This window comes from Anthonomus grandis, chromosome 3 (genome assembly GCF_022605725.1).
Source record: "Anthonomus grandis grandis chromosome 3, icAntGran1.3, whole genome shotgun sequence".
Classification (NCBI taxonomy): Eukaryota; Metazoa; Arthropoda; class Insecta; order Coleoptera; family Curculionidae; genus Anthonomus; species Anthonomus grandis.
In genome coordinates this window covers 8443094-8455141 of record NC_065548.1, presented here as the reverse complement: position 1 = coordinate 8455141, position 12048 = coordinate 8443094, and the positions used below count along the sequence as shown (strand labels likewise).

Below are 12048 nucleotides of genomic sequence, written 5' to 3'. Positions count from 1 at the left end.
GTTCAATACTGGCCCAGGTCGAAAAAGGCCCACGGACCTCATCAGATTTTTGGTACCCAAAGAACAGGATAACATCTTTCAAATCGGACAATATATTAAAAATAAAAGTGCGCGTGGAACGTTTGAAAACTTACACCATAGATAATATCAGACAAATTGGACAATGCCACAGGTGTCAGGAGTATGGTCACTCAATGACTAATTGCACCGCCAAGCCGAGATGCCACAAATGCAAAGAGGAGCATTTCTATAGCGAATGCAAGAAAGAAAGGACTTCGCCGGCACAGTGCTGCAATTGCGGGGGTGACCACCCTGCAAGCTTTTGGCGTTGTAAGTAGCTTAAAAACCAATACAAACATTGTAAAAAATGGGGGAAGAGCCTATGGGGGCCATATTGGGGGCGGGCACCTCAGCAGTTTCGACGAAACAAGCTGGGTGGCCTACCCAAAATAATCGTCTGATACATCTTTTAAGCATGCCTGATGATGTACTCGACAAAAAAATAGATAACATAATGCAAAAATTAAATAAACTAAACTCAAACCCGGCGATAAAATTGCTCTTAGGCGCAAACTAGAGAATCTGGGGGCCTCCCCAAATGCCTAAACATCATCAGCTGAACAAAATTCCAACTTTCACGAAAATGCAACTTTCATAAACCTTAAACTAAAAGCTTCAGCAAAATCTTATAGACATATAAAAAACAGAGAGAGGTTTTTTCTTTCTTTTTTTTATTTTTCATTTTCTTTTATTTTTTTTTAAATCTTTACTTTTTTCTTTTCTTAATAAAAAGCACACCAAAACTTTCAGAAATCTAAAATATCAAACGTTCCACGCGTACTAAACCCAAACCTCCAAAACAAGCCAAATCAAAAATAACCTAGAAACAACACCCAACCCAATCTACCGCATAAACACAATGCGGTGGAAACGCGGTTCACACCGTCAAAAGCGAGCAAAAGTTAATAATAAAGTCGCACCAACAGATTTCACCTTGGGGGGCGGGGCTTGCGTTTGGGCTCGCAGCCAATACCAACGTCCCGCCGAATATATAAATATAACCACACACACAGGGTGAGTGTTTATTAGGCCTCTGGCCCGGAAACCCGAAGGAACGTCTGCCAGAGAGGCCCGGATGCTTTTAACGGACCAGGTAAAAGCGCCGGGGGAGGTGGTGGGCTCTCCTTTTCGCGTCGCGTTTTTTTTTTTTTTTTTTCATCTCCCGACAGTTAAATCCCGTGCTCCGCGCCGTCAAGATCCAAAGCACTCTGATGCGACCCAGTAAACAAAAGATAGGCGCCTATAAACAGCATAAAACTCATCATAAAACCGGCAAGAGCGTGAAACTGCTAGACCGGAGAACCAGTGGAAAACAACAACAACAACCGGACTGATAAGCGCAACGACGACGCGATAGCCGCCCAGGGTGGAGCCAAGTTTGTTCTCGCTCTACTCCGTCTCCTTCTTACACATTACGCAAAAATCATATTCGAAATTTTTCAACCGCCGAACGTGTATGTAACATTTTAATTAGAAAAATTAATTCTCCAGAAATACCTTCAATGCGGCCAGTCTTTGTCTGGTACCACTAGACAAAGAAAGACTTTTAACATGGATTTTCCCAGGTCAAACACTTGTAAGGGTTCACCAATCTATAAAACGTGCAACTCTTTTAATCTTTATACTAATGACTTGGATTGGAATGAGAGTTCGATTTAATTATCGCGAATAGATTCCCAAAACTTTTATATGACAGATTATTTGCTTCAGATTTGGCTTTTTAGATTGTTTGGGTTGCATGGTTTGCATGTTTTCTTTCTGACAGATTTCAGCAGATACAAATTGGTGATGCTAGGTCACACTGCTGAGGTGTGGGAAAATGGGGTTCCACAAGGTGGTCATTGTTCTCTTCTATTCAATGTTTTCACTAGTAATATTTTGGTTTGCTTTTAAAATCGTAATTTTTTGTTGCTTGCTGACGATTTAAAGTTTTATGAGATGTTTTTTTGAAGAGTTAAAGATATAGATATGGTTCTCTTGCAAGATGATCTGAATAAACTGTGTGAATGGTGTGTTGGGACGCCTTTCAAAAGAACGTTGAGTCTAGTAAACACTAACGGAATTGAAGTTTTGGGAATTTCCTTACTGCAATTTTAGAAATTTTATTAGGAATTCGTAGAATTTTTTCTTTAAAAATAACTTTGCTCCTTACTTAGTAATTTGAAGGACACTAATGATTATCGTCGATAATATCTTGTTGCTAAAATAGTTGATTATTCATGTTGATAATTAATAAAATTAAGTCTAATAATTATTGTTAATTAGTGATTAGGTAGTTTAGCTTTTATTTCTGTTTCAGAAATATTTATATTTTTTGTAATGGGGTTGATCCCGTATATTAAATAATAAATAAATAAATAAAAAACAACCTCGAAGCGCTGACAAAGTCAGTTACAAAGGCTGTTAGAGATGTATTTAACAAATCATGACCCCTAAGTAAATCATGTCAGGCAGGGAACACGTTTTGGAGTAAGAAAACTCTTCAATACAGTAAAGAGAACTAAAGTTCGACTTAAAATCTTCGAAATTATATCAGTTATCACTCCCTTAAAACTACCTTCCCTCTGTTGTTGTAAAAGGTTCATTAAATGACAACAAACAATATTTGTATACTATTTATTTTTCATTAAAAAAATTACACCTAGAATTTTTTTAAATTTATTTCTTACACTGCGGTAGTGTTAATTAAAAAAATCGCGCACCTTAAAACCTATAGAAAAACAAAAAAACATGTAAAGAAAATCACAATAATTGTTTTCGAATAAATAAAATAGCTGCCGCTAAAGTGTATAAAAAAAGGAAAACAATATACAAAACAACGAGTTAAGATTAAAACGAAAACCTTAATTAATTAACTATTATAATATTTATACATTTAAGTATAGCCTGCTTAGTAAATACTCTCTACAAGGATTCATAACCGTCAACTGTCAAATGAAAAAAAGAAAGTATGACAGGTTGCCGTTGTCATGGTTTCAGTATAGGCACATTTTCAAAACCTAACCTAAGTTTTATTTTAACTTAAAACACGTGGCTGCCGTTCGCATTCAGTCGAATATCGGATTCTCTTTATCGGAATGTAAATAAATAAATACTTTTTATTACTTGTTAGGACCTCTTATATTGTAGTATATTTGAAACGGGATGATTTCCAATATACATGGTGGTTTTATTATTAGGAAATGTGAAGTTGTGTGTGACCACATCCTTTCCTAGTGCATTCGCGAATTGATTGGAATTTTTCTGGTATTTCTGCAAAAATCCACCCTGTATGTTGAGTAAAAATACCTTATGGCCTATTTAGATATACGTAATAAAAGAAAACTTAAAAACTATGACGGCACCCAGCGAAAACTAATCACCCCAAAAAACCTAACGATTCGATAAATTTTTAACTAATGGTTTACAAAAATAGGTAATTTACGATACTTTATCTTTTTTTACAATAAATAGTAAGTAGGTAAACTTGAAAGGGACAAACTCGATTTTTTCAAATCTATCACAATAATTATTAAAATATCTACGTTTAAAAAATGCTTGTTATTGGTTCATATAACCTACATATTACATTAAAAAAATCACTCAAATTTAAGGTGCAAAGCACCCTTTTATCTAATAGGAAAAACCAAGTTTGGCCCACACATCTGATATGCAAACTCCATGATAGAAATTGAACCGATTTACTCCGATCTCGGTCATAAAACGAAACACGAGATTCTTAACATGCACACGTAATATTTTATTCAGGCGCGTCATGATTTAAAAAACAGTCCGTGAGCAAATGCGTTTCCCTTATTTACAGTACGCGTGTTTAATACAGAATTGGACCATTTTGCGCTTGCTATTACTAATCCTAGTTAGTTAGTTAGTCACATGTACAGGAACGAATATGCTAAAAACTTTACGTTTAAAAAGACAAACCCCCCCGCAACTGGTTCATATCACAAATCGACATACACTATATTCTTTAATCGGGTATTAAATCGGGTGGTTTTTCCTCGATAATGAAAACGTGGTGCTATCCCAAGAACCGAACCTTTTTCTTAGGGAGACGGTGGGCGTGCCGTCAGACGTCCGTTTGATGTACGCCGCCCCTGTTGCTCGTGATGTAGTTGAGCGGTTTGTGTTCGGATTTAAAATCGGTTTCGCATTCGGAGTCTTCGATTTCGCAAAGGTTCGTCGAGAGGTCGCTGTTGCTCGCGTAGCAGCCGCCCAGGAGGGAGTGACGCTCTTCTGTAAGAGAAAAATCAAGTTTCTGATAAAGGATCTGGTTTTTTAGTGTTTTTTTTTTCATTAATAAAAGTAACAACTAAGCTAGGCCGTACAGAACTACAGGCCAGCATATAGTTCCGTCCCTTTCGACAACTACGAACGAAGAAAATCGAAGAAACATAAAGGTATCAATCGCGATAATTTTGCTATAACTGAACAGTCGACTTTGTATACAGTGTGTCCCAGGATAAGTGAACTTATATGTAAAAGTGTCAAACAATTTTGTAGTTGAAATTTGACTGTTTGGCATCCAGCCCTGCTTGATTAAAAAATAAAATTTAGCATATTTTTATTTTTTTTTAAATCAAGCATAGATACGAACCTTGATACGAACATTTTTTAAATTTTATGAGTAGGTATTGAAGATTAAAGTAGTATTTTTAGTCAAGCTATAAAAAAAGTTTATAAGAAAAAGTTGCTTAGAATGCAAAATTATGCCTGAGTACCAAAATCATAACCATAAATTAGAAAAACTAACTAATTTATTTATCTAATAGTTAAATCATTGATCTAAGAGTTACAAACGATCCTCAAAAATATGTTTGTAATAAAATGTACCATGGTGCCGAAAAAACAACTGGGACATTAAAATTTAGGTAGGGAATTGTCTCCTAGTCTATTAAAGTGAATCGCATTCCTTGGATGCATATTTACGCATTATGAATTTTTGGAGTCTTAATAATTACCTATTTAAATAATAATATTGATACAAAACATTTTTATTTTTCGATATTTATTTTTATTTGGAACACATTTTATAAATAAACCAAAACTAACTAATATTTTTTTTGATAATATGGAATAAAAAATTATTAATACTGAGTAAGCGCACCGTCGTTATCAATTAGAGCTTGCAAACGTCGTGGCCTACTTAAAATTAAGTTTCTGGTATATTTTTCGGTTAGATGGTCCCATGCGTCATCTATCTTTAGTCGTAATTCATTCTGATTTCTAGGCCTAAATCTAATACATATATTTTGCCATTTTACCCCAAACGTTTCCAATTGAGTTTATATCAGGGCTTTTCGAGGGCCACGGTAAAACTTGAAGTCGTCTTTCGTCTAGATAGTTTTGAACTATACGGGTATGTATAGGAGAATTATCATGTTGAACTACACCAACCAATGGCATCATAACATTGTTCAGGATATTGCAATATCCTAAGGTATTAAGCCTTCACTGCACTATTTGCCAAATGCTTGGTCCTCTAAAACTAATCCACGCCCAAACATTTATACTAAAACGTCCACTTTGATTAGTCTTATGTGTATGTATACAGGGTGTCATTGAAATGGTGTAAAAAAATTCGGGGGGTGATAGTACTCCTAAAAATTTAAAAAAAAGTTCCTATAACTATAGGGCGGAAAATGCATATTAAGGGAGTTAGGGGCACTGAAAGGGTAAATTTAAAAAACGGTTTTTTGAAATTGTAGGCTTAAAAAACGCGATAAAATTTCGAAAAAAAATCCTCTGCCATAAATTTTGACCCAAAATCAAATGGTGATACTGAAAAATAATTTGGAAAATCGGAAAGGGTAGTTTTTGCAAGGGTAGGGGGTTAATTCGTGAATAACTTTTTTTAGGTTATTTTTTTCGCAACGTGGGTTCATTGTTTAAAAACTACATACTTTTTCCTACAAAAAAGGTACTCTTGTTGCACATCGCCCAGAACGATGGTTTTCGAGAAAATTGAAGGCAAAAAGTTTGCTCTGATGGGTTGCTAACTGGTTAAACAACATAAACCTATGAAAGTTATGGGGTTTCAAAAGTAAACACGTAGTTATTAAATAATTAATTGAAAAATCTAAATTTTATGATTTTTAAAACATCTTATTGCTTTAAAAAACGAAATAAACCAATTACCAAAATTCCTTATTAAAATAATGCATTTCTTAATTTATTCATAGTAAATGTTCAAAGTGACCACCATTCATTTCAATGCAGACATCTGCTCTTCTTCTCCATGATCTGCGTACCCTGTGGAATATCCCTGGGGTTGTACGAATTTGATTGGAACAGTCGATAATGCGTTGACGTAGTTGCTCTTCAGTATTAATCGGCACTGAGTAAACCAAAGTTTTCAAGTGGCCCCAGAAGTAGAAATCTAATGGATTAAGATCTGGTGATCTTGCTGGCCAAGCTTGTGGACCACCACGTCCTATCCAACGCCTCTCAAAAACTTGGTTTAAATGATTCCTCACCGCTAGCGGAAAATGAGCTGGTGCACCATCATGCATAAAATACGTGATCTGCCTCTGTGCTATGGGAACTTCCTCCAAAAGTGCTGGTAGATCATGTATAAGAAAATTAAGGTAACTTTGACCATTTAGCCTAAAATGTTTATTATTATAAATAACAAGCGACTTTTCAAAAGGCGTCAAATTAACCTCCGCGTCTTGAATATTTGGTACTCGCGGTGTAAACTAGGCTAATGAATCAAATAAGTATGCATTTAATAAGGAATTTTGGTAATTGGTTTATTTCGTTTTTTTAAAGCAATACGATGTTTTAAAAATCATGAAATTTAGATTTTTCAATTAATTATTTAATAACTACTTGTTTACTTTTGAAACCCCATAACTTTCATAGGTTTATGTTGTTTAACCAGTTAGCAGCCCATCAGAGCAAACTTTTTGCCTTCAATTTTCTCGAAAACCATCGTTCTGGGCGATGTGCAACAAGAGTACCTTTTTTGTAGGAAAAAGTATGTAGTTTTTAAAAAATGAACCCACGTTGCGAAGAAAATAACCTAAAAAAAGTTATTCACGAATTAACCCCCTACCCTTGCAAAAACTACCCTTTCCGATTTTCCAAATTATTTTTCAGTATCACCATTTGATTTTGGGTCAAAATTTATGGCAGAGGATTTTTTTTCGAAATTTTATCTCGTTTTTTAAGCCTACAATTTCAAAAAACCGTTTTTTAAATTTACCCTTTCAGTGCCCCTAACTCCCTTAATATGCATTTTCCACCCTATAGTTATAGGAACTTTTTTTAAAATTTTTAGGAGTACTATCACCCCCCGAATTTTTTTACACCATTTCAATGACACCCTGCATATTTCATCCCATCTGATATTAGAAGGCCTGTAAACGCGGATTTTGCCATTATTGCACGATTGAAAGGTTTTTTCAGCCGAAAATATTACCGTTTCTCATATGTTGTTTTAGTGTGCATATTGATGGGCAAATTCTAATCTTCTCTGTTTGTTTGCTTCAGTAAAAAATATTTTATTTGTTGCAAAGCAACTTTTAATTTCCGAATTTCTTATCCTACTACGAGCTGTATTAGCAGAACTAGGAAAATGCGTGTCTTCTTTCGCCTTTATTGCTGTTTCAAATGGATTGTTTCTTAAAAAAGCCAACTAACTCTCTATCTTGAATGTTGTTTTAAATTTTTGGTCGACCAGAACCTGGATTTCTTACAATAGCTCCATATTCTGCAATTTTCCCTTAGCTAAAGAAACGGTATTTTTACTAGTGCTCAATTCTTCTGCGATTCTTCTTATAGGAACTCCATCCATCAGACGAGTGTATATTATCGCTTTTTCTTAAGGAGATAATGCAAGCATTTTGAAAGAACGATTCTGTTGACGCGGCTGTAACAAAATTAAATTAACTTTGACAACATCAAAATATATTATTCTAATAGACCAAGAGATTTTGAAGATTTTGCTGTCCCAGTTTTTTTTCGGCACGATAGTACATACTACGTCTAATTTAACAAGAAAATTTCATTTTATTTACTTATTTTAAATTTATTCAATGTCGAAATATTTTTCAATATCTTTCCTAAACATTTTAAAAGAATTTCTAATTTCCTTAATGGAAATTGAATTACAAACGTCTCTAATTCTTTGTCTTAGTAATTTTTTGTTTTAATTTTCTTTGTTTTAATTTCCTGTCATTTGGTAATGCCTCGGAATAAATAATTTGCTTGAACCGGCCCCATAATAGGAATCAGAAATGGTTAAATCAGGTGACCTTGGCGGCCACTCAATTGGGTTGCGTCTTCCAATTCATTGATTGGGAAAAGTTCTATTCAACCATTCTGCCACTCAAATAGTGGAGTGCGCTGAAAATAAAGATTTATTCTTTGATCAACTGGTAAAGGTTTTAAGTCTTCTTCAAAAAATCATTCCAAAATTTGAAGATACGTTTCTTGATTAAGAGATCCTTTAATAAAGTATGGTCCAATAATACCTAAATGGTAAGATATGGCGCACCTAACGTTGAAAATATCGCCTCTTGCCAAGGATTACAAATTTTAGCGTTTCATTGGACCAAAGTTGAGAATTTCGGGATGACATTGCACCATTTGTCGTGAAAGTAGATTCGTCCGAGAATATAATTTTTTTATGAAAATCCGTAAAATTTCATCGCCTAACCAAGTAGAAAATAATAAACGGCGCGCTTCATTCCCCTCTTCTAAAGTATGTAACCAAGTACCTTGGTTTGAATGCTTTAATATTGTTGGCATGATAATGCTAAAAGTTCTTTGTAATTCAGATTTGCTTATGTTCAGCACCGCCGATAACTTTACAATAAGATGATATAAGTAGTACGTTTTTTGTACATAACTTTGACAGTGACAATGTTTTATAGTGGTCATTCAGCTGCCTCATTTAACTGAGAATGTTTATATTTTAAAAAGTTCGACAAAAACTCGTAAATGCAGCAAAAAAGAACCCAATATAATAAGGGGCATGCATTCCACGAGCAAAAAAGTCGTACCGATCGTAAATAGAATTAGTCCAAGGGCAATAATTTTCACTATTTTAACTACTAATGTTTATTTGGTTTTTGTTTAAACCTTTAAAAATGAGAGAATAAATAATTAAATAATTAATAAATAATGTAAACGTAAAAATCAAAGTAGACCTATGGTTATGAAATTCGGTATTCGGGCATAATTTTGCATTCTAAACAACTTTTTTTATATCTTGCCTAGAAATACTACTTTACCTACTCATAAAATTTAAGAAATACTCGTATCAAGGCATGCTTGATTTAAAAAAAATAAAAATATGCTAAATTTTATTTTTTAATTAAGCAGGGCTGGATGCCAAACAGTCAAATTTCAACCCCAAAATTTTTTGTAATTTTTACATATAAATTCGCTCATCCTGGGACACACTGTAGAACATTTTGGACAAAAAATTATAGTAAGAGAAAATATAGTGTGACCAAACCAGATGGGACGGTTTTACCAATGCTTCAAAAAAATCGAAGCTTTTACCTAAAGCATTTCCATTCAAAATATCCTAATCATCCGAAGTAGTAATCAGTTAAGGTTCCTTCCCTAGCTATCAATTTAAGCTTCATTCTGACTAGGGCGAATTTCGCGGATTCTTGACAGGCAATTTTTATCTCGCACATTCGCATATTTTACCCATACACATAAAAGCGAAATTCGTCTACGCGAAAAAGCGGATATTCGCAAAAAAGTTAAAACCGCGAATTTCTTCTGTCAGCTGTCAATAATTGTCCGTTTTTTCTTTGTTATGTTATGATTTGTTTACTTTAACCTTTAAATAGAAAACAATAAACGGTCGTTTATTCAAAGATTTTAAATATTTGTTAAATAATAATATAATACACAATTGCGGGTGAAACAATTGCGTAAAGGGTTGAGTAGGCGGTTGTCAAACGGCTTTGAGTAATACGTCATTTTGACATAAACAAGCTTATTTTCATAATCTGTTTTACTTTGTATTTCTTTTATGTGATAATCACAATGTATCAAAACTATGAAAAATTCGATATGATTAAATGTTTTATTGAATGTAATGAAAATGCAAGAGAGGCCTGTAATTTATATCAACGACGATATCCAGAACGGGGGCAGCCACATAGTACGCTGTTTGAGAAATTAAAAAGAAACCTTATTAATTTTGGTTCTTTTGCTAAACCGCGAAGAAATGCGAGCAAATCCTCACGCAACGGTGGCTGTAAGAAATCAAGGCCGTTACAGTTTTAGTGTATGGGTAGGCATATTTCGTGGTAGATTTATTGGTCCCTATATTTATGATGGACAGTTAAATTCAGAGCGATATTTACAAATTCTGCAAACGCAAGTTGAGCGCTTCCTAGAGGAATTGCCTCTAGCCCAGCAGAGGCATCCTATATTTTTCCAGCAGGATGGTGCGCCACCGCACAATTCTAGAGTGGTCAGTAATTATTTAAATGAGCAGTTTGGTGAGCAGTGGATAGGAAATCAAGGTCCAATACGTTGGCCGCCTAGATCCCCTGACTTAACACCCTTAGATTTTTATCTTTGGGAAAGAATAAAAGACTTGGTATACCAACAGCCAATTACTTCAAGAGTAATGTTGGAAGAAGCTTTACATAATGCATTTGCAACAATAACAAATATTGAATTAAGAAACGCTGTTGATAATGTTGAAAAACGTAGCCGCTGGTGCATTGATCAGGAAGGAGCTCAGTTTGAACACTTGTTATAAGTACGTAATATATAGAGTTGCAGTTTTAGTTAAAATATCAATAAAAAAATAAAATCTGGTTTTTACTTTTTGTTTGTTAGTTCATATTCTAAGTTTAAAATAAATAAATAAATAAATACTTTTATTTTTTTTTTATTTTTTTACAGTATTATTTTGTTTTTATAACTGTATTTGTCCATTAATATAATTAATATTTAATAAAACAGGAGCTATTGTTTAATTTACTTTTGATTTTTAAAAGCGCTTACTGAAGTATCACAAATAAAAAATACAGAACCTATAACGTCCTTTTTTAATCTTTGAGTGTCTTATTAAATAACTGCACTTATTTTTAATAAGGACGTTGATATCGCAGGCCCTTAAATTCTCATTATATTTGATAAAACATCTAATCATATGGAATTTTTTGAAAAATTGATACGTTTTTGGATTCTAATATCAAAATATAAATACAAAGGAAAACATAGATTATAAAAAAAAGTTTGTTTATGTAAATATTAAGCTTCACTTATAGCAGTTTAAAACACGCCTACTCTTCCGTTTACGCGATTAAAATGGCGGGTCATTACCTACGTGTTTTTAATATTTAAGAAATTTATTTATATATCGTAAACTATTAAATTTAGATTATTAGTGTTATATATATTTGAAAAGGGAATTTTAAGGGCTACAAGAAAATGCAAAAAAATAATATGCAATCCATTAAAAAAAAAAAAAAATTTTTTAATAATGAAGCACCCTGTATAAATTTAAATATCATGAGCATGTTAAGCGCTTAAAAGTGCTATAAGAAAGTCTTTACAGAAATCATTTATCTTTAAAAACACAACAGCCATAGCCGAAAAACGAAAATGACCAAATTTCAGAAACGCCCTCTAGCGGCCAAACTGTTTGCCATAGCAAAATTTCATTTGCTTCAATAAACTTCTTTTAAAATTTGAGCCCGGAGAATGGAGGTCAAAATTTTTTTATCTCTAACAGGGACATGACTTCCCATAAGAAAACGTCTAAATTGGCCCACCCTGTACACTGAGTAAGGCCACAAATAATAAATTCTGGTGTTTTGTAGATTTATTGTGACATTTGTAAGAAAATGATCAAAATTAGCTCCCTATGGCCACATTTTCAGGTACAGCAGACAGGATGAGACTCCAGGAAGTGGCAGGCCTACGGTTCTTATGAAATATATGAATTAAAAAAATTACATAATAATATCTCGTGAATAATAATTATATTAAAGATGAGCATTCATC

The 12048-nt window shown here is 33.6% G+C and overlaps 2 protein-coding genes across 8 annotated transcripts in view; one reads left to right on the top strand and one right to left on the bottom strand.

Moving 5' to 3' along the window:
- Window positions 1–12048, top strand: part of LOC126734303 (FACT complex subunit Ssrp1) — a 97232-nt gene that overhangs the window by 39063 nt on the left and 46121 nt on the right. The window lies entirely within an intron of this gene.
- The window catches only part of LOC126734302 (fat-like cadherin-related tumor suppressor homolog), a 450385-nt gene continuing 440999 nt past the window's right edge, over window positions 2663–12048 (bottom strand). For all 7 annotated transcript variants that reach the window (XM_050437862.1, XM_050437863.1, XM_050437865.1 and 4 more), the window contains one exon: window positions 2663–4293. In XM_050437862.1, coding sequence (XP_050293819.1) covers window positions 4127–4293 — 167 coding nt within the window. In that variant the 3' untranslated portion in view covers window positions 2663–4126. The remainder of the gene's footprint in view (window positions 4294–12048) is intronic.